This window comes from Schistocerca cancellata, chromosome 6, assembly GCF_023864275.1.
Source record: "Schistocerca cancellata isolate TAMUIC-IGC-003103 chromosome 6, iqSchCanc2.1, whole genome shotgun sequence".
NCBI lineage: Eukaryota > Metazoa > Arthropoda > Insecta > Orthoptera > Acrididae > Schistocerca > Schistocerca cancellata.
The window spans coordinates 574,457,977-574,482,422 of record NC_064631.1 but is presented as its reverse complement, the minus strand read 5'-3'; the positions used below and the strand labels follow the sequence as shown (position 1 = coordinate 574,482,422).

General features: G+C 37.4%; 1 protein-coding gene across 1 annotated transcript in view; it reads left to right on the top strand.

The window, feature by feature from the left end:
• LOC126191247 (DNA (cytosine-5)-methyltransferase 1-like) overlaps positions 1-23,666 on the top strand; it is a 253,242-nt gene extending 229,576 nt beyond the window's left edge. Inside the window, exons 26-28 of the mRNA XM_049932057.1 lie at positions 4,722-4,962; positions 22,985-23,101; positions 23,241-23,666. Of these exons, the coding sequence (XP_049788014.1) occupies positions 4,722-4,962; positions 22,985-23,101; positions 23,241-23,345 (463 nt within the window). The 3' untranslated portion in view covers positions 23,346-23,666. The remainder of the gene's footprint in view (positions 1-4,721; positions 4,963-22,984; positions 23,102-23,240) is intronic.
• Positions 23,667-24,446: the final 780 nt, after the last annotated feature.

The window sequence follows — 24,446 nt, the reverse complement described above, 5'->3', positions numbered from 1 at the left end:
CTAACATTTTTCATACTCAGATTAGCCAAGCATTCGGATTACCGGGGTTTGGATTAGTGGGACTCTGCTGTGGCCGCTACGGTCGCAGGTTCGAATCCTGCCTCGGGCATGGATGTGTGTGATGTCCTTAGGTTAGTTAGGTTTAAGTAGTTCTAAGTTCTAGGGGACTGATGACCTTAGAAGTTAAGTCCCATAGTGCTCAGAGCCATTTGAACCATTTTTGACTCTGCTGTATTTGAAATGCCTTCTGACTGGGGCCACAGGAGAGTGAAGTGTGCTGGCTATTTGCATATCCATAAAAGAGTTATATATGATAGGAAAAAAAACTTTGTTCAGGTTGGGAATAAGTGTTCTCATTTGAAGACTCTGTTTCTAAGTGAAAATGTTTCCAATGACGACTTTTTGTGTTGTAAGTGTTTCGACAGAATAACAACAATGATAGTATCTGAACAAGGCGAAGCCTCCTATGGTGCAGATGATGTGGATTTTGCATCAGTAGAGGAAGAATTAAATACCCTGAATCAGTCAACTACAGAGGTAGGTGTTATTCCTGTTAAGAAACTGTGGCCAATGAAGTAGAGTCATTAGCTCTATGCATCAAGAAAGTGCAGATAAATTACTAAAGCTATGGATGAATACACTGCAGCAAAACTGACCACACTCTTCAAAGTAGAAATTCCATCTTCAGAAGAAAATGAACCAAAGCACTCTTTCACCTCCTGCCAGGAATGTTTCACAAATATCAGTTCAGCTATTGAATATTGTGCATCCTATAGTGAAGAGGTGCAAGTTTTAACTATTATTCCAGAGACTGTTTTCAAAGAAAACAGTTTTTAACCATCATCAGTATCAAAGTACAAGGTAGAAAAGTCAAGAAATGTGAGGTCTGTGAAAGGAGTCTTTGGAAGACCAGATCCCTATTATGGTCATGCTGTAGAAGCAGCTAAAGTTCATATAGTGCAGTCATTTTATCTGGAAGATAAATGGGGCTGTTCTCGCCAGATTGCCAACAAAAAAGACACTATAACTGTAACAGTTGAAGATCAAAAAGTTTTGGAAGTGAAGAGGTACATGAGTCGCAGTATTAAAGAAACTTTTGCAATTTGTAATAGCATCTATAAAACTTCACATATTGGAAGATCAGCATTTTATGCACTGCGACCTAAGTGGGTAGTTCCACAGCAACCTAGAGATGTCTGTCTGTGTGTACTGCACGAATTTTGAACATAGTGTGGTAACTTTTAAGAACTTTCTGGAGCATGTGACATATGACACCTTGGTTGGGTGTGTGAAGTCATTAGTAGTCTGTGATATAAAGCGAGAGACTTGTTTGATTCAAGAACGTGGTGACTGCCCTGAAAAGGGGTGACTGTCTTTACAGACACTTGGCCTGGAAAACGTAGCAGATAAATCTACAGAAATTACATATGTGACACCGGAGGAAAATACGCTAATTAAGAAAACTGACAGTTTCATTGATGAACTTGGTAAATGGTCAGTGAAAGCAGTAACACACCAGCATCTGAAGAAATTGCAACAGCAGCACATTGCAGAAGTGAAAGGGTGTGTACAGGCTGAAAAACTATGTTTAGTGCTTCTGTGTGATTTTGCTGAGAAATGGTGTGTAATTCTCCCATAAGAAGTACAAGGGTATCATTAGAGTAATGACCAGGTTTCAATTTTTACAGGAGTGACACATTTTCAAAACAAGACCACAAGTGTTGCAGATAAGTGATGACACAGGACATGACTCAGAACATACTTTGCTAGCAGTGCACAAAATTCTTTAACTGCAAACAGGGGCAGAGAAGATCATCATTATTTCTGATGGTGCTCCTAGTCATTTTAAAAATCGTTACTAGCTGTCTAAGTCACTTGTGCCAACTGACTGGGTATACAGTGCTACTGGTCACGGGACGGGGCCTTGTGAGGGTGTAGGAGGCCTACTGAAGCACCATGCTACAAAACATAATCTTTAAAGACCAAATACAGCTGTGATTCAGAATGCTGAAGATTTTACAAGAGTTGTGAATCTTACACATCGACAGCCCTCATTGTTTTGTCCAGCGAGGAAATCAAAGAATTCCGTGAGCATAAAAAAGAAGAATGGGCCAAACAAACTACTCCTGTGAAAGAAATTCAGAAGACACATTTTTGGCCTCAAAGTTATGGGCGAACTCATATTGCATGCACTTTAAAGAGAAAGAAAGAAGAAATTTTGTTTGTTCGACCAACACCTCAGAAACAGCAGGATAATATTCAGATTCACAGTCTGAGAAGGGGGACATTGGTGGCATGTGTGTGTGACTGTGATTGGTGGATTGCAGAGATTATAGACACCAGTTATGAGTTAAACGAAGTTGTGGTGAACTTATGCTACCACATGGACTAGCTGCTGGATATAGTTTTCCAGCTGAAGGACAGCAACACCACCATCAGTGCTCACTTTTTCATTGACTGACTAATTTCAGTACAAAACAGAGTGCACAGAAGTTGCGTAAATTGAAACCTTTAAGTCTTTGGATCTTTCACATACATTGTGGAGCCATTTAAAATGCTTGAAAAATGAGTCTCGTACTAATCTTTCAAAACTAAAATAATGTTAAAAAAGGCTAGGTTTTGATTTTTATGAGCCTGTTATGTGATAATGTGGTATTAAAACAGGTTTTATGTATGGCAAAAATTTCATTTGTAAAAGTAGAAGCTCTCCTTCTTGGGCAATATAGAACAGAGAGAGAGAGAGAGAGAGAGAAAGTTATCCATAAATTATAAAAAAAATTCCGAATGCTATAGTAAAATAACTTTGACAGGTAAGTCCAAATGGAGGATTTTTTTGTAATCGTAAAGCAATTATCTTTCAAATTCAAAATAACAGCAACAACAACAACAACAAAATATTTCAAACTGTTCCAGGGATATGGCATTTTAAAATTTTTCCCAAAATTCTCGTCTTCAAAATGGTAGCAGTTTTTTTTTTTTTTTTTTTTTTTTTTTTTTTTTTTTTTTTTTTTTTTTTTTTTGAGAAAACAAAAAAAAGTGTTCCTTACTTATCCCTTCATTTTGACATATGCTAAATTCAATAACATACGAGACTATGAAGTTAAGATTTTTCCCTGGCTGGCCTGAATTGATATGGACTGTGCTCACAAGAAGTTTCCAACCAAATCACTAATTGAGAAATAAAATTGCATTGCAGATACATACCATAACTGTAGATTAAAAGAGTGTTTTGTGCATAGAGAGTAACTCTTGATTTATGGAATGATATCCATTTTAATTATCAGGAGATGCAGTTTCCAAACTGCCAATAAAAAAATGTAACACTGTGTTACAGTATTCTTTCCTTTTCCAACTAAGTTTCCTTCTTGAGATAGGTAACATTATTTGGGTGGGGTGGATTGAACATAGGGTAGGTACACGCCGGGGGGGGGGGGGGGCGGAGGGGGGGGGGGGTCTTACTTGAGGACGAAAGGAAAGATGAAGAAAAAGGCATCAGGGAGAGTAAAAGATGAAAGGAGTACTTCAGTGAACACCGTCAACTGCAGTGAAGTGGTGTTAAGAGAGAGGGATGATGTAACATACAGTGTGAATATAGATGAAGAAGAAATTAGAAATTAGGAAAATAATACAAATAAAGTTTAATATATATAAAGGAAAAAATTGAAAAGGAAATAGTACAGAAATGCACTTTTTTGGGTTGGAGGGAGGGTGAACCAATAAAAAAGAAATAGGATAAAGCACCAATTGTAAAAGTAAAGCGATAGATAAGGGAATAGAGGTTTAGTTAAGGAGAAGGGTTGGATGAGAGAATATGTTGGAGAAAAAGTTTCATGTCAGAGTGTCAGGTATAATGTGTGAGGATCTAAAAAGTTAATGCAGGCATTCAAGTGTCCTGGTTTGCCGTAGAGCATTTACAGCATCTGCAAGCTGGATATCATCAAGACAGATAACTCGTCTATGCGGTCTGCCAGTAGTGATCCTGTTAGAAATCCAGCCCGTATATCTCCGTTAATTTGACAGTTTTCTGACCATAATTTACTTTTCTGCAATTACCCACATTAAGTCACTATTTAAAGCAAAGAAATTTGAGCTGATTCTATTGAAGTAAGACATGCAAACTACATCCAAGGTATGAAAAATAAAATTTTTATTTCATGTACCCACAGTATTTACCAAAAGGAATCATGTGCTTCATTACTTAGAAACAAAAGCAAGAGAAAATCTGCTACAAGTAAATGGTACTTACATAACTCCCTGGCAACAGTTACCTTGCAACAGTTACCTTTCATTCATTTACTCCTTATGGTTAAAGCCTGAAAGAATTATTCTGAGAAGCATGTTTTGCCAAATTGATACTTGGCTATATAAAGAATGTGAAGTGTAGGAACGTAGCGCTGTTTTACGTAATGATAAATGAGAAATTTTCTTCAGAAATCTAATACGACTGTTTTGAAATCATAGAAGGAACATTACAACCCTAACAATAAAGATTGTTTGGTGATATTTTTATTACAGCGCTGTAGCTAAAAGATTTTCTTGCAGGGCAACAAGTATCAAACTGGTTTAATATTTTACTCCATTATATTCTTGTATTTTATTGTGTAACATGGTTCTATCATAAGAAGAAATTGCGTCAATTTCTTCCAAAACTGTTGCATTATCTGTATGGAGGATCGAAAGATTAAATGTGTCATCTGCGAGTCATAATTTATCTGTTTCAGGATTTACACACATCACGATAAAAAGAATGGTCGATCTTCAACTGGTGCACTACGAGGAGTTTGTGCCTGTGCTACTGGAAAACCTTGTGATCCAATGGATAAACAAACTAACACTCTTATACCATGGTGTCTGCCTCATACAGGCAACAGACATAATCACTGGGCTGGATTGTACGGACGGCTTGAGTGGGATGGATTCTTTAGCACAACTGTAACAAATCCAGAACCAATGGGCAAACAGGTATAGTAACTTTCAGGATAGAATATCAGTTGTTTCTTTACATCAGACAGTTTAAGCTGTAAATGTATGTGCTTTCACATTGTGACCACTAGCATTTGGTTTACTGAATATCATGATAACCCTGCAATAGAAACCAATCTCATTCTTCATATTCTATGAGTGTGACACTGAAATTTTTAAAAAAAATCAACAAGTATCAATTTTTTTTTAAAGTGATTTCACTGTTTTTGAGAATGTTTGAAACAGCATCAATGCATTTTTACATTCAATGAAAGTAGTCCTGAAAGCAATGCAACTCTTCTAGAAGCATTTCAGAAACCAGGTTTATACAATGAGATCTCATGATAAATCTGTCAAATCTAAAGGTCGTAAATTCAACTAAATACCTAGGAATTACAATTACGAGCAACTTAAATCGGAAGGAACACATTAGAAAATGTTGTGGAGAAGGCTAACCAAAGACTATGTTTTACTGGAAGGACACTTAGAAAATTAACAGATCTACTAAAGAGACAGCCGACACTACGCTTGTCCATCTTTTTTTAGGATACTGCTGCACGAAGTGGATCCTTACCAGATAGAATTGACGGAGTACATCAAGAAAGTTCAAAGAAGAGCAGCATGTTTTGTATTCGTAAAATAGAGTGGGGGAGAGAGTCACTGAAATGATATAAGATTTGATGCAGACATCATTAAAACAGGCCTTTTTCACTGCGGCAGAATCTTCTCACAAAATTTTAAACACTCACTTTCTCCTCTGAATGCGAAAATATTTTGTTGAGACCAACCCATATAGGGAGAAACAATCATCATAGTAAAATAAGGGAAATCGAAGCACACATGAAAGATGTAGACATGTTTGTTTTTTCCGCGTACTGTACGAGATTGGAATAATAGAGAATTATTGTGAAGGTGGTTCGATGAACCCTCTGCCGGGGACTTAAGATGTGATTAGCAGAGTATCCAAGTAGATGTAGATAATTGTTTCTATGACACATTGTTTAAATAGCTCGAAAACTATTATGACCTCACAGCTAGTAATAAGTATGGAAGGTTGGAAACTATTTCTTTGAATGGGGAGATACAGTATTGTGACTTTGAACTTATAGTGGGGTCAAATCAGTCTGGATCAGCTACATGAAGAATTTTGTGAGGTGAAAGATTAGTGACTGTATCATTAAGGATGGTGCTTTATGTACACATGTGAAATTCTTCACACTAGGGCCTCAACAAAAAGTGACAAAATATATCTCAGCTGATATGTGTTATACTGAGCATGTTGTTGTTGTTGTGGTCTTCAGTCCTGAGACTGGTTTGATGCAGCTCTCCATGCTATCCTATCCTGTGCAAGCTTTTTCATCTCCCAGTACTTCTGCAACCTACATCCTTCTGAATCTGCTTAGTGTATTCATCTCTTGGTCTCCCTCTACAATTTTTACCCTCCACGCTGCCCTCCAATGCTGAATTTGTGATCCCTTGATGCCTCAAAACATGTCCTACCAACTGGTGCCTTCTTCTTGTCAAGTTGTGCCACAAACTTCTCTTCTCCCTAATTCTACTCAATACCTCCTCATTAGTTATGTGATCTACCCATCTAATCTTCAGCATTCTTCTGTAGCACCACATTTCGAAAGCTTCTATTCTCTTCTTGTCCAAACTATTTATCATCCATCTTTCACTTACATACATGGCTACACTCCATACAAATATTTTCAGAAACGACTTCCTGACACTTAAATCAATACTCGATGTTAACAAATTTCTCTTCTTCAGAAACGCTTTCCTTGCTATTGCCAGTCTATATTTTATATTCTCTCTACTTCGACCATCATAAAGTTATTTTGCTCCCCAAATAGCAAAACTGCTTTACTACTTTAAGTGTCTCATTTCCTAATCTAATTCCCTCGGCATCACCCAACTTAATTCGACTACATTCCATTATCCTCGTTTTGCTTTTGTTGATGTTCATCTTATACCCTCCCTTCAAGACACTGTCCATTCCGTTCAACTGCTCTTCCAAGTCCTTTGCTGTCTCAGAGAATTACAATGTCATCGGCGAACCTCAAAGTTTTTATTTCTTCTCCATAGATTTTAATATCTACTCCGAACTTTTCTTTTGTTTCCTTTACTGCTTGCTCAATATACAGATTGAATAACACCGGGGAGAGGCTACAACGCTGTCTCACCCCCTTCCCAACCACTGCTTCCCTTTCATGTCCCTCGACTCTTATAACTGCCATCTGGTTTTTGTACAAATTGTAAATAGCCTTTCGCTCCCTGTATTTACCCCTGCCACCTTCAGAATTTGAAAGAGAGTATTCCAGTCAACATTGTCAAAAGCTTTATCTAAGTCTACAAATGCTAGAAACGTAGGTTTTCCTTTCCTTAAGATAAGTCGTAGGGTCAGTATTGCCTCACGTGTTCCAACATTTCTACGGAATCCAAACTGATCTTCTCCGAGGTCAGCTTCTACCAGTTTTTCCATTCGTCTGTAAAGAATTTGCGTTAGTATTTTGCAGCTGTGACGTATTAAACTGATAGTTCGGTAATTTTCACATCTGTCAACAGCTGCTTTCTTTGGGATTGGAATTATTATATTCTTCTTGAAGTCTGAGGGTATTTCGCCTGTCTTATACATCTTGCTCACCAGATAGTGGAGTTTTGTCAGGACTGGCTCTCCCAAGGCCGTCAGTAGTTCTAATGGAATGTTATCTACTCCCGGGGCCTTGTTTCGACAGGTCTTTCAGTGCTCTGCCAAACTCTTCACGCAGTATCATATTTCCCATTGCATCTTCATCCTCTTCCATTTCCATAACATTGTCCTCAAGTACATCGCTCTTGTATAGCCCCTCTATTTACTCCTTCCACCTTTCTGCTTTCCCTTTGCTTAGAACTGGGTTTCCATCTGAGCTCTTGATATTCATACAAGTGGTTCTCTTTTCTCCAAAGGTTTTTTTAACTTTCCTGTAGGCATTATCTAGCTTACCCCTAGTGAGATAAGCCTATTTGTCCTCTAGCCATCCCTGCTAAGCCTTTTTGCACTTGCCGTTGATCTCATTTTTGAGACATTTGTATTCCTTTTTGTCTGCTTCATTTACTGAATTTTTATATTTTCTCCTTTCATCAATTAAATTCAATATTTCTTCTGTTACCGATGGATTTCTAGCAGCCCTCATCTTTTTACCTACTTGATCCTCTGCTGCCTTCACTAATTCATCCCTCAGAGCTACCCATTCTTCTTCTACTGTACTTCTTTCCCCCATTCTTGTCAATTGTTCCCTTATGCTCTCCCTGAAACTCTGTACAACCTCTTGTTCTTTCAGTTTATCCAGGTCCCATCTCCTTAAATTCCCACCTTTTTGCAGTTTCTTCAGTTTTAATCTACAGTTCATAACCAATAGATTGTGGTCAGAGTCCACATCTGCTCCTGGAAATGTCTTACAATTTAAAATCTGGTTCCTAAATCTCTGTCTTACCATTATATAATCTATCTGATACCTTCTGGTATCTCCAAGATTCTTCCATGTATACAATCTTCTTTCATGATTCTTGTACCAAGTGTTAGCTATGATTAAGTTATACTCTGTGCAAAATTCTACCAGAATACTGAGCATACCAGGCTCAAATGCACTTGTGGAATGAGTGTTTTCAATGTGAACAACAAATGGACTGATGTTAGGAACCGGCATTCACCAAAACTCATAAAATCAGCGCTTCAGATTGTAATAAATCTGACATGGCTTGCAAAGACTTCGTTTAGCATAATAAAGAATGACAGTACATTCCTAGATAAAGCTAAATTAGTTTCAGTATGCCACATTGACATGAAGCAATAGGGCTTAAGACGTAAAAACAAGTGATTTTTGATCGAAAATGACATTTAATTAATGTCTAAATACATGAGATCATATTATGAAAAGTTTAGGTGCTACTGACCATATATAGTGGGGATAGGGGATGCTAGTTGCAGATAGGCACAACAAAAAGATTGCCAGAGAGTGAGCTTTCAGCCAACAAGACCTTTGTTGAAAATAACCCCCCCCCCCCCCCCCCCCCCCCCCCACACACACACACACACACACACACACACACACAGTGTCTCTGGCTGCGGGGGTGCCTTCGTGTTGGCCAAAAACTCACTTTCTGACAGTCATTTTGATGTGCCCATCTGCGACTCAGCATCTCCACCACATGGTGACTAGCAACTATTTTTTTTACAATATTGTTACTGTCCATCCTGAATCTTCCATTGGTTGATTTTGTATGAATGCATAAGTCATTAAAAAATATGTTCTTTAAAAATCTTTCGTTTTGTCTGTGGAGAAAGTGGCAACACTACTACACGTTACAGATAAGTGGTCAGTTTATAAGCTCTCATGTTGGATCATAATCTGGGTCTACAAGGAGAGGTCCCCAGAGGTGGGATTGACCTTTTGAAACAATCTGTACTGTGGTGTAGATCAAGATGCCTAGCATCACATGCTGCATGCATGCATTCATTAATAAGTGGGCTCTCACTTACAAGTTACTCTAGTGCTTTAGAAATAATAGTGATATGCAAAGTGACAACATAGCTTAATGGTTATAGTACATTCTTGATGTGCAGCAGGTGTGGTTCAAATCATGTCAGGTGCTTTGGAATGTATGTTTAAAACTTTATTGAAATGACTTTGATCGTTATTTGACAGCTTCCTTAGCTCATTTTTAAGTGGCATCCAAACTTGATCCTTCTCAATTTTAAAAAGATGTCCTTGGTCCTGGAGGGTGATAAAATACAACATTTTATATTTGCTGGGTGAATTCCCCAATGTTTAGTAGTCACAAAAATATATATTTTTTTTAATTTATTGTTTATTATTTTGAAATGGTGGCTGCATGCATTTTTTCGTATTTGCAGGCATCTACATTTTTTACAATTATTCAGTAGTGGATTGTCCTAAGCCTTTCAGATAAAATGCATTTAGTTCAGCACACTCTGGGCTACAAATTAATATCATTATCACTTAGTTGAATGTATTCTTTGATATATTTTTAATAGTTCAAAGTTCTCAGCCACAAATTGAAAATACTAAATTTTTGAACAGTAATTTTCCAAAGAAAGGTTAATTTCTCGGTTTTAATATTTTTTCTTCTATTACTTGTATAGTATAGTTACTTTTTATAAGGTATCAGTGGTGAGCAGCTTACACTTTAAAAAATACACTATTTTAAAATATGGATTTTTTAAAAAAATTTCATTTTGTGGCCTGCAATATCTTTGTCGGGGGGACCAGATGAAAATCTGAAAATTTCACAATTAATAGACCTTTAGGATATCAAACTTCAGTATAAATTTCAACTTTGAGATTCAATTGGAAGTTATGGAAAAAAAAAAAAAAAATTACTAACATGAGTCTAAAATACGTCTGCGATATCTAGGCTTATGGAATATAATATATCAGTTACAGCATATAATTTAATCATATCTATGATTACATACATTTTTATTGAAAATAAGCCTACTAATTACATTATATTTTTCTCTTGTTATTTGTTTTTAGTACATCGCTCATTGAACATTTGAGAAATTTGTTCACTCTGTTTGGGTGTTAGCCCAGTCACAGTTGTAAATTCCATGGGAGATAGCTTCTTTGGTACATTTTTAAGTGGCATCCAAACTTGATCCTTCTCAATTTTTTAAAAGATGTCCTTCGTCCTGGAGGGTGATAAAATACAACATGTACATCTTGTTTTTGACGGTCAACATTATCAACTTCGCCAATCCACCACTGTTCATCTTACACAAGCCACCGTGTCTTTAGTTTGGAGAACCAGTTGTACAAGTTTTCCATACTGATGAAGTTCACTATCAGGTGAAGTTGATGTGATCTTACACTTCAGTAGGTTGTGTGAATGCGGTACAAAACAGTGAAAAGGTCAAGTGCCTTTAACCTTCTGACAAGTGTTATACCTTTCCTTCAAAACACTGTCACAGACTTCTTGTAGTTCCTCACATTGTACAAAAACATAGGTAATTCCTTTGATATGTTTTTTACAAAATTCAAACATTTCTTGAGGTTTTATGATATGATTGTCTTCGGTCTGCTGCATACTTGCTTTTGTGACAGCTTGCTTTGTTGTACCCCCTGACACCATCTCAAGCATTTTTCCCATGCCATGAAGTGAAAAAGTGCTGTTCTACATTAAACCCAAAATCTTCTTTATGAAAGGAGATCTTAATAAATTTTTTTTGTTTTCTATATTCACTTGCTGCCTCATCCGAAAAGTAAATTTTTTTATTTTTTTATTTTTATTTATTTTTTTTTATGGAAGGGTGGTGCTGTTTAATGTAGTTTGTTAATTTTAGTTGAAAAATATGCACTGCTGTAGTGTTGTGTTCAAGGTAGCCACTTATGACACACAAGCTGCGGCTCATTAGTTTTTATTCATCTTTATAATAGAATACAAATGGATGGACTGTGGCCTGTTTGATTACCCAGTGGTGCCCTTGTACTTCATCTTGAACAACAAAGGAAAAATTTTCCAAGAAGCCTGCGACAACTAAGCATCCATCAGCTGCCAAGCTTTGCTTTTAGTCTTTCAAAAATTTGCTTTGAGCTTTTGCAATAAAATGATGCATTTTCAGATTTTCAATGTTAGCCACCACCACTTCAAAAACTCTTCTTGTGATTTTATGACTGTCACCATTTCAGATCTGTCTTGTGTCACCCATTGTTTGTATTTTATATTGTCAGGCATCAAATTGGTTTCTTCGGATTTTTCAAACATGTCAAGTAAGGCTTGTTTGCCTAGACAGTTTTCACATTTTCCCTTGATCATACAATTGTAACTGTCAATGTTGCATACCATAACTTCCAAAAGGTCTTTATAGTCAACTCTAAGATTGTCCCCATCTATCATCAACTTTACGTTCTGATGATACGAACACAAACATTATGGGTGCCAGATGCCCCTGCAACAATACACCATCTCGGTCTCAACTCGCAAATATCTTCCAATTTTAATGTCAGGATTTTTTTTTTAATTCAATGAATAGCTTATTTAAATTACACAATATTAACCTTTTCTGTCTTTGAATCGTAGAACCATTTTCTTTCACAGAAACACAGTCTTTTTTGCCAGACATCAAACAGCTGTTATTGTTATCGTCATAATACTTAATAACTTTTATTGATTGTGTTTTCATCTACCAAATTAGATGCACTTTTCTTTTGTAATGCTGGTAAAATTCCCTGTTCTTTTTCTAATTGCCTTGTTAACTTAACGAGACGTTCTGACTCATTAAATTTATCACTAACTTTTGCTTGACTCCATGAATTCAGCAGTAAATTGATAATCTTAATTTTATCCTCTTTGTTTGAAGTACTGCATTTAGTCTTTAGGTTTTCTATCAAATCATCATATTCTGTTCACGAAGTTTTAGAACTTCCATCTGATTTAGTACATATTGTATTTTGAAATGAAACTTCCACATTCTTTTTGACTTCCTTAATTTTTGTATTCAAGGCACATGGTCTTTTACCTTGACTTAGTTTTCTAATTCTCCTAGCAGGCGATACACCCAGGATTTCAAAAGCTGTATCTACTTTTTTTAATGGTTGCTGATAAGTCACAAAATTCTGTATATGATGTTTCACTATCCTTTCTCTTGTGAATTACAAGTATCTTAGAATAACCTGTTGGACACAATGATTTTCCTGGTATGAGATTGCCAAAAGGGCGTTTTATTTTTAGATTAATGATCAAATATTATTTCTTGCAGACCTTATGTTATAGGTTTCTTATGTTTCTCAAAAGGTTCCATGCAAGACTGACCAAAAAGGTGATGAATGTTTTTTTTTTTTTTTTTTTTTTTTTTTTTTCCTTCATGGTACTTGGATGTTGATTTGATCTCTGGGTCAACTCTTAAGTAAAACAACACTTTTTCTTCTTCGATTAAAGTAATGTCTTTAGCATACAATCCATACACACTTTTATGACATGCTTCATTAATAATAACACCAACAGAACATTGAGACACCATTTTTCAACTTCCCACTTCAAGAACTTCTAGCTAAATGAGTGTGAGTAGACAATTGTTGGTGTAAGGGGGACGACAACAGTCAGACTTGTATAGGCTTGTAGATGCAATTGTTAACTTGTTGAGACAATTACCACAGCATTGTTTTGATAAATAATCATTAGCTAGTGTAATTTGGTGTGTTTCATTATGCAATTGGTATACTTTATTTGATTAGCCTACCAGATATTGCAGATGTTAAAAAACGTATTTTTGACTCGTTTTTGTAATTTTTTTTCCCATAACGTCCGATTGAATCTCAAAGTTGAAATTTTACTGAAGTTAGATATCATAAAGGTCTATTAACTGTGAAATTTTCAGATTTTTATCTGGTCCCCCAACAAAGATATTGCCGGCCACAAAATGGAAAAAATTTAAAAAATCCATATTTTAAAATAGTGTATTTTTTAAGTGTAAGCTGCTCACCATTGATACTCTATAAAAAGTAACTATACTATACAGTGTAATAGCAGAAAAAAATTAAAGCTGAGAAATTAATCTTTCTTTGGAAAATTACTGTTCAAAAATTGAGTATTTTTAATTTGTGGCTGATAACTTTGAACTATTAAAAATATATTAAAGAATACATTCAACTAAGTGGTGATGATGTTAATTTGTAGCCCAGAGTGTGTTGAACTAAATGCATTTTATCTGAAAGGCTTAGGACACTCCACTACTGAATAATTGTAAAAAATGTAGATGCTTGCAAATAAGAAAATATGCATGCGGCCTGGGACAAATATGGCCACCATTTCAAAATAATAAACAATAAATTTTTTAAAAAATATTTTTGTGACCACTAAACATTGCGGAATTCACCCAGAAAATATAAAAATTTTCTGAGATGGTCAAGCAACCAGTGCTGGACCACTTGGTATGGGTTGACCCTTCAGTTAAAGATTCAAATGTTTTTATTTCTACTCCTTTGTTGCATCGTTTTAATAATTATCTGCTCCCTTTTTTTATTTGCTCTCTTTTTCTCCCCCTCATTCTTTTCTTCATTTGGAATCTTTGTGCATGTGTTTTAATTCTTTTTGTTTATCTGTTATAATATTTAAATGTTCAAAAATGCTTCTCTGTAAATTAAAAAACAGTAAACAAAATCACATATTTATATTGGCTGTGCAGTGGTGACTTTTTTTTCCTTTCATTACAAGATCTACATTTTTTTTAATTGTAATCATCGTACAAACATTTAAATCATAAATTCTTGTTGCACTGGGGAGGAAATAATGAAGATGAATGTTTATACAAAAGAGGTGATTATAAATTAAAAAACTCAGACAAAATGAGGAATAGAAATAAAGAATGCAGTAATTGGTTAAAAATAGAAAGTAATGGCATGGAAGAAATGAAATCAAAGTTAATACGTAAAAATAATTCATGTCACATGAACGAAGATACTTGGGGGGGGGGGGGGGGGGGTAAAAAAAAGTCAGTTCAATGATTAAAATTATGCTACAAAGGTTTAAGGTTTAGATATAAAAATTGTATTTACACTAATTAATCGAAGAAAAACAATACCAAAGTCTTTTCAATAATGATTTGCAAATTAAAAAATTACGAAAGCACGTAGATGGGGTTTGAATTCACAAGCTTGTACAGGTCAGGAATTTATCTTAGCCACTATGCTACACCACCACTCTGCATAAAACTCTTTATTTTTAATTCTACAGACCAGTGTTTGTCAAATTTGCAGCACATGAGTCACAAGCTTCCTGTTAAGTAACCAGCAAAAGTACTCCCAGGAATTGTGATACTTTAAGATTTGCATAATTTTTATTGACATCGATGAATTCAGCCATGTGCCTAGTAAAGTTGGTTGCTTACATCAGGGGCTGAGGGGTAAGAAGCATAGCACTGAGGGATTAGAGGATGCGAGAGGATGATTGTTTTATTGTTTGCCTTCCAGTACTAATTTCTCACAGGTGTGCCCAACTCGTACTGATCAACTGCTATGGTATAAAATTTGACGTGGAGGTAACTTGGATTCATTAATGTGGATAACAGAAAGGGTTGTCTTCAAATGTGGTACATATTTGTAACAACCAACATTAAATTAAGTAACAAACTATATGGAAACTGGCACTTAAATCATTTATCAAAGTTTTGTGATGGTGTTGCAAATTCAGTAGTGTATTTAAAAATAATTTGGGTAAATTCTTGTTAATTCTACTACCTTTTAAACTGTACCAGCAACATACGTAGCAAACTATTTGCATGAGATGCTGCTTGTTGGATAAAATGTATATGAAGGCCTTATTTAAATAATGGTACACCTCCAACTTCGTTCATTTTGAGATGCTAATGCTTAAACATAATTGAGTGATGTCAATAGAAAGGAATGATAATCTCTTGCAACAAGCAGTGGACTGCAATATTTCAGGTAACTCAGCCAGATTTCAGTGATAATATAGCTTAGAAACATTAAAAATCACCTTAGACTCCATGCAGTACAAAGTAGGTGAAAAAGTATGGTGTAGTCTGATTAATTGTGCCATCAACTTTGTATACAGTGTGATTCAGGAGACATGTCACGTAATTTGTGAGGTGATTCTACATGTCAAAATAAGCCAAAAAAGACTAATGAACAGGCCCCAATTTTTGATTGTTATGGAACTGAAGCGGGTTGAAGACTACCCACATCCTTGAATGAATATGAAGAAAAGTGTGAATATTACTTACTGAAATGCCATGTAGATGCTGTGTTGGACAGAATAATGGTGGGATGGATGACTGATCCATTCTGCAAGAGGTGTAGGGGCTGTCCAACAGATGGCAGCACTGTGATGCTGTATCGAGGCAACAGCTGTGAGCGACCCAGTGTGCAGTCGTAAGGCCATGTGCGTGTCATGCTTGAGTGTTATTTAATTGAGCAAGACCATTGTGTCCGTGAATACCACTTGCCGCAAATGTTCACCTGTGCAGAATACGCAGACCTGTTGTTTGTGTATGGGCACTTTAATGACATTGCCCAAGCAGCTGAGGCAGAATACCGGAGGTGTTTCCCTGAAGGATGGACCCCTGTGCCAGGGTATTTCCCAAGGTTTTCCAAACATTGCATGAATCCGGAACACCACCCAGTGTACACTTATCTGAAGGTGAGGCAGTCCAGTCAGCTGAGGAAAGGGAAGACATTATTGCAGTGGTACAACGGAGTCCCACCACTAGTACATGGCATGTTAGTTGTCAGCTCGATAGTCCACATAAGCGAATGTGGCATATGTTACATTCTGAGGGCTTGCACCCATTCTGTGTGCATCCAAGTGACTCAGTAAAAAGACAGTTTTGTGAATGGTTGCCTGTACACAGAGATGTTGTGCAATACACTTGATTTACAGATGAGACTACATCTACACGCAGTGGTTTCATGAATACCTGCAACTTCCATACATGGGCAATGGAGAACCCACATGACACTAGGGCAACAATAATCCAATTTAGGGTCTCAGTAAACATCTGGTGTGGTATGATAGATGACCTGGCGATAGGGCTTGTCTTCCTGCAGATCACAGGACAGCTGCAGTAAAAGCACATTTCCCATTAGAAGACCTAACTGCACTTTGGGAAGACATGACCTTAGAAGAACGACGATAAATGTGCATACAACATTATGGATCACCAGTTCATTGTGCCAGGCAAGTATTTCAGTATCTGAACAACACATTTCCTGAATGGTGGTTTGGCTGTGTTGGACCCATTAGCTGGCCTGCCTGATCACCCAACCTAACCTGATGAGGCTTCTGTTTATGGAGCCGGATGAAGGGAGTTGTGTATGCTATAAAGGTGGATACATGTGAAGAACTTGTCACTATCATCTCCGAAGCTGTTGCCCACATTGTCACTATCATCTCCGAAGCTGTTGCCCCCATTAAAGCCAGCTGAAATGATGGTCTGTGTGTAACACAACACACCCTCCAACACGTTGACAAGTGCATTAGATGGGTGGGTGGGTGCCTTTTGAACACCTGACCACCACAGCACCTACACAGCATTTCTGTAAGTAACATTCATACTTGTTGTCTTTATAATCATTCATGAATGTGTGTAGTTTTCAACCCACTCCATTTCTGTAATGATCAAAAATTGGACACATGTTCACTAATACTTTTCAGTTTATATTCATATGCAGAATCACCTCACAAATTATGTGACATTCCTCCTGACTCACCTTGTATATCTTGTGCCGGCATACTTTAAAGAAATGTTCACTATACAAGTCTTAACAATGGATTTAACTACCTCTGCACACTACTCAAAGCTGCAGCCATTAGACATTACATCTGTTAAGCCACATGCAGTGTATTACAACCAAACAACTGACAAATGGCTTCACACAATCTCTGACAAGATTCGTCAGGCGAGGATTGCTCAGCTATTAAGTGTGTCACACAAAAGGGCTGCAACCAGACAAAACACTATCAGTGGCTTTTCCAAATTGGGATCTGGTCATTGGAACCACATATCTCTTGGGATTTGGACATCTTGGCAGCTAAATTTGGCCCATAATCAGAAGCTATATATGACAAAGAAGAACTGATTTAACAGACAAGCCAAAACTCCCAGTAAAATCAAGACAAATTCATGGAAATTGTACACTCCAGACTCCTTCACGTCTCACAAAACATTTAGTAGGAGTGTGTTACTAGACCCACAAGATATCTGCCCTATCCTATAAAAAGGAATAAGAAGTGGAGCAACTTCATTTTCTGTTGAGATCACTAGGCTCCTCCTTCACAGAGAATCTGAAGAAAACAAAAGTATCTCTTAGGAAACTAAAACTGGCAGAATCCAGTGTGGCAATACGTCTTCAGGCTGTTTCTGCAAGATCTGTGAAGTTAACTGTAAGGAAGAAATGATGAAGGTCTTCATAAGTCATGTATGGTTCCATACATAGTGTGCGACATAGTGCATCTAAAAAGTTTGGTGAGTGGGATCTTAAAATAAAGAGAATAAGAGTTGCAAACAAAATGCAGTTACTGGCCGTCAGAGTAATCGCCATTAGCTACAACATACTTCTGTCGTCTTTTGTACAGCGTTTGGAAATTGTCCCCAAGTGCTTCTTGTGGAATTGTTCGAAGCACTGGGCCTGCTGTTGGGTATCTGAATCATTACAGAAGATGGGACTTCGTGCTACCAATACTATCTGGAGACCAAGTAGCTTTCGGGGGTGTGGTTTTCACTGTCTTACCCATCTCATTTGGGTAGAAATTCATAATGGGCCGAGCCCTTGCTGTCGAAAAAGGCAATCGATGTTGTCTTACTCTTGGGACTTTGTCAGCCGTCTTTGTTTGAGAGATGGGGTAGATGATGACCACTACACCGTTGTCTGTCACTTGATCTCCAGTGTGTATTGCTGATGCAGATATGAAACAACGCATGGCCACAGTGCTTAGAAGCATTTCACAAGAAGCATTTGCGGACAATTTCTAACTGTACCAGAGAAGGAAAGTTGCTACTCACCATATAGCAGAGATGCTGAGTCGCGATAGGCACAACAAAAGATTCCCACAATTATAGCTTTTGGCCATTAAGGCCACGGACTAACTGTGGCCAAAAAACAAGTGGACCACCCTGTTGCTGAACACACTGCCAAACATGATATCCCTCATCCCAGTGACTGCTTCACAGCCTGTGCCATATGGATCCTTCCCACCAACACCAGCTTTTCTGAATTGTGCAGGTGGGAAATTCCCCTGCAATATATCCTACATTCCTGTAACCCTCTTGGCCTCAACCTCTGTTAGTCACTGTCCTCACCCATCCAGCCCCCTCCCTGTTCCCATTCCAGCACTACACAGCCGTCATTTCACCGCCACACTCAGTCTTTTAATTTCTTTTTATTTCTCTGCTTTCGCACTTACCCCTCCGCCCTCCACACCTTCTCTCCTGCCCTCCGTCTAAACTACAAGACTTCACTGTCTGCCACTCCCACCATACTATTCCTCCCCCTCCCCGCCCCAGCCTCCTCCTTACCCCCACTCCCATGATGCACTGGTGATGCTGCTCGCAGTGTGGTTTCAGTTCTCTGAGACCGCAGATGTGTGTGCAAGTTTTGTGTGTGTGTGTGTGTGTGTCAGTGTGGTTTCAGTTCTCTGAGACCGCAGACGTGTGTGCAAGTTGTGTGTGTGTGTGTGTGTGTGTGTGTGTGTGTGTGTGTGTGTGTGTGTGTGTGTGTGTGTGTACTGCTGACGAAGGCCTTAATGGCTGAAAGCTATAATTGTGTGAATTTTTGTTGTGCCTATCGCGACTTAGCGTCTCCTCTATATGGTGAGTAGCAACTTTCCTTCTCTGGTATTGTTACATTCCATCCTGGATTTTCCATTGTTTAATCCAATTTCTAACTGTTTTAAACCAATGTCAGAAGTGTATTGTGTAGCTTATGGCAATTGCTGTGAAGGCCACTAAAAGGTATTTTGGTTGTAACTCTTGTTTCTTGAAGTTTTCAGATGCACCCTATATTATCAAAATTTTTCTCATACAGACGACAATAGTGCCTTATAAGGCAATCACAGTGTCATAACTGCAGGGTCTTTGATGGTGGTAGCAATCAGAAATGGAGAACAATCAATACTTACGTGTTCTGAATTGTGCTGACTTTTAGTGATAAGTACTTCTGGACCAACAGACAACTTACGGCATTCTTTCTATAACTAGTCTATTGGCAATTCACATACAGATTTATGTAGGTTACTAGCTGATAATAAGATCGGCACATACACATCCCAAGGAACAGCCCCACAAAGACAGCATTGGATCTTGAGCAAAAAAGTTTGGCGACCAGTGCTCTAGTGCACCACATGAAATTCTTTTTCGTCAATTACTCGCAGACGAGGACTCACTTTGATGAATTCCTGCAAGGTGTGGTAACTAGGACCGTAACCTACACATTGTTCTAGGTGGTTTCAACAAGTCATTTGCACCCCAGGGGCCCTCTTCTTGTTAAGACAGTCTTCTCTCATTGTGCTCCATTTCCTACCTAAGATCTCTCTTTCTGCTCTGCCTCCTTCTTCCTCCCTCACTCAAACAATGCGGTTCCCTCAGTGGCTGGGTTTCGTGTGACATGCTGACCACTCTCCCTACAGCCGCCCCCAACCAATTCCTTTTCTTTCGCCACAGGAGATACCCCACTTAGGATTCCAAAAGCATGGAGTACATCTATTTTTAATTTGTGTTGAAAGGTGTGGCCAATAAAGGTAAGAGCTGGACAACCCATTTGTCTCTTAATGAATATGAACATTTAAAAAAAAATCATTTCCCTTTATTAAACTGTTTATAAACATTAGCAATGAAAGTACAGCAAGTGACTGTGCCTGTTTTTGTGTGTGTACACATTCCTTTTCATAAGTATTAAGTGTATTATCGTAGGACATTTTGTTCTTATGCATACATTAGTGTCCTGCTGAGTTCAGTATTTCCTTTCATCACCACTTAATTACTGCACACGCAGTTTACTGAACAATTTGAGTGTATTTTATAATCTTTTCTGTACAAAAATTTACTTCTGTTAATGGCCCAGCTTTTTGATATTGTTGTAAACAAACGTGATGAGAAGTGATTGAGCTGCCATTGGAAAGTTGGGCTGAAGGTAATATGAAGCTGCTGTGGTAGATAACTCCATTAGCAAAATGTGTCATTGAAATGGGCTAAGCAAGTGAGACACATTATTGCTATTATAAAATTTGTGCACAGAATAGGGTAATAGCTGAATAGGGGAAGATCAGATCTCAGAAAGCTGACTTGATATCGCTAGGAAGGAAGTGAATGATTAAAATGGAGAAGAGTGTAGTGAAATGGGACATGGTTGCAAGGAATAGGGGTTACAGAAAAACAAAAGTACTTGACAGTTCTGTTATGATGCAAAAATTAGCTTCACCCAGCCATCTCAGTTAGACAAAGGAGCATCTTAAGTAGGCCTAGGTGTAGCCAAGAATCCATAGCCTTTCTGTAGGAAACCACAAGAGAATAGAGAAGGAAATTCTCATTGTTAGTAGTAATAGAAGTTGTGTGTAGGCCAGTTGCAGGAAGAATCGGGTAACATGTACCTGGACATAAAGGTAGTCAAGTGTATTTGGTTATTACATTTTGTGAAGATGCAGAATAGAATTATCACACAAACTCTATCGTAGGGAAAACAGGTGGCAGACTTCACTGTACCTCAAGAACACTGAGAAAGTGCAATCAACCAACAGAGTAGACTGCTTACAAATCAAATGTATGTCCTATCATAGAATATTGCTCAAGTTTATGGATCCCTACCAAATAAGGTCAGCACAAGTAGTTTCGAGGTTGCTTGACTCACAGGAGAGTGTCCTGCAAATGCTGAGAAACCTGAATTGGCAAACTCTTTGAAGACACATGTCAACTATCCTGCCTGCAAAGGAAGTTTTAAAAACTAGTATTGTGAAGAGCCTAAAAATATTGGTCAATCCTCTATGTACCACTCCTATAAGGAACACAAAGATAAGACGAGACTGGAGTGTGCACGGAGGCTTGTAAGTAAAGAACCGTTCTTCCTATATGAATGGAATGGGAAGAATTCCTAATATTTGGCACAGTGATAAGTAACCTCTGTCATGCATTTCGACAGGGATTTGAAGAGTATGGGTAAAGATGTAGATTGGTTGTTGCAATTTATATTAGTTAGAGGAAAAAAATTACATTGTCATCAGCAAAATAAAGATGGTGCAGATGTGTTTGCATAACCCATATTCCTTCTTTGTTTAATCTTTTAGGGATCTGAATACAACCACTAAGGATACTAAGAGTGGTTTTGCTGTTGTAGAATCTTCTTGCATGACGTCTGCGTAGACTTACATATTACTCAGTCCATTAACTTGGGATGAATCAATGTCTTTTTTTCTCAGGGGTGGTTACTGGAGCAGATAGGACAAATTCGTGCTTAGAAATTACTCATCTGCTCCAACTGTCTGGACACACTTAAATCTATGCAACATATGCACACAGCCAACAGATGTGACCAAAACCTCCAGGAAAGCCATCTCTTCCTATAAAAGCTGGAGAAAATGATGTCAGTTTGCTAGGTTTTTGGGTGCATAGGTATACAGACAAATTTTGAATGTGACAGCCAAGGAAGCATGCACTCAAATTTCCATGAGACATTGTTCTGCCACATCTCTGCCTATGTTATATCCTTGATATAGGGGCCAGGTCATCTGTTGGTGGGAAGGAGAGTGGGTTAACAGCTATGGCCAATAAGCTGTGAGTGATAAATCAAGTACTTGGTTGTGGGATACCTACTTCTGCAAATGGAGGCAATAAGTCCTCATTAGAGTATGGACAGGTGGCACAAGGCTCCTTGGGCCAATGAAAGGGCCCTCCAATGTATGATGCATATATGAGTAGATTTCTGTATGCCATATTTTAATTGAAAGTATTTTCTGTTCAGAAAAGATGACAGAGGCTAGTTTACTAGCTGATCTGTCCTCTGTTTTTGCAGACAATGATGGTAAAGTAGCTCAACTTTAAAGTTTTGGTGAGTAACTGACTTAATCCTTAAATTTTCAGGGAGAAAGTTTAATGTGTTATCAGGGTGATTGCCTCATGGTCTTTCCATCCCTCCCTTTTTGTGGGCCATCTCGCAATCACATTTAATTGAATTGTTATTTTGCGCTTAATTCCATAGATTAATTATGATTAAATCATTGCTCTAATTTATAATTTTGTTCGTGTCTTACAAATAGTCCATTATGTTGTTTTTGCTTCTAAATAGTTTATCTGATTAAAATCCACTGTTTCCTCTGTGCGGTTGGTGGTCATTGTGAAAATCCTGTGAATTACAGAGAGCAGGCTGATAGGTCTGTAGTTTTGTATGTCTTACTTGTCTCATTTCTTGTGAAGTAAAACAGTTACAACATAGTTTCAGTTACAATAAATTGTCTCTTCAAAGAATGCAACGACTTAAGTTCTTAAAAAGTGTTTAATGTTTTTGCTTGTCTACAGGGACGTGTTCTTCACCCAGAACAAACAAGGGTTGTCAGTGTTAGGGAATGTGCAAGATCACAAGGATTTCCTGACACTTACCGGTTCTTTGGTTCAATAACAGAGAAACATCGCCAGGTAAATGTATAAAGGAGTCATCCTCTTTTGTGATCATCCATCTTATATAATTTCTGACAACTGAAGGTTTCTTATTCATTAAATTTATAATTCTTGTAATGTGAATGAAATGAGTAATTCAGTTATGTGGCTGTTTCAGATTGGCAATGCAGTTCCACCTCCAATGGGTGCTGCACTAGGTTATGAAATACGGAAAAGTGTATCAGCAAGTGAACAAAAACAATTGAATGAGAAAATGGAGTGAAATTTCTTTGTTGTGTAGGTTTCATAAATTTGGGTGATATGAACTTTGTTGTTGTTTTTTAGCATGTGATTTTAGAGATGTGTTTTAAGACCTTAACTCATCAATGCTGTTGTTGATCTTAAAATATTTCTCCGGTGATGTATGTAAACTTGAAAGTAGACTGTCATTTTCTTTTATGATGAATTATTTTTTAAAAATGAGCTAATGAAAGACATTGAGTCATTGTTGGAAAATATACATAAATGTTTTAAGTATGTAAAGTAACTTCTACCTCTAGCAATCTGAGTCATTGTGGTTTTTTTAAAAAAGTATTCATATATATTTATGTATTAAAGATCTCATTATTCAACTCTGGTTTCTGAATTACAGTATATAATTTCCAAAATACAACAAATGAAAGCTAGGTGGTATGGCGTTTCTGGCACCCAACACACATTCAAAAAAGAGTTGGGTTCAGGCCTTGTTTGAGCTTCCTGATATAAGGTTCCCATGTCTTTTCTAAATTGATTTGGTGAATCCTGGGATGGTTCTTTGAAAAAAACACTATTGATTTCCTGCACCATTCTTGGATAATCAGTGTTTTCTACCTGTAATAACCTCACCATCGACATGGCCTTAAACTCCAATCTTCCTTGCTTTAAAATAGTCTTCTGTGTGGCATCACATTTTACAAGTGTTTATGGCTTATTGTACAGAAAATCTATGAATGTTGTATCACAACACTGAAAACTGTTGCATGGGCCAATGGACCTTTGTAACTACTACAATTAAGATTTTATATTTTACTCATGAGTTTTTGATGTATGAAAATGGCAAATACCAGTTAAATAATCCATGTCTGTTCCACTGTACCCACATTAGAGTTGATGCTTGCAATCCACATTAATATTATATGTTTGAGGCTATGTTGTTACTTTTCAATTACTGTACTTACCTGACTAGACTATAATTGATCATTCAAAAAATATGGGGTCATCTCAGACTCGCAGATGCAACTATTGCTGCTGAGGTAAACATTTTTATGTATTACATTTTACAGATAAAGGTTCACCTTGAGATCAGACATAGATTTAATGTGGAGAGTTCTGAAGAGTTTGAGGG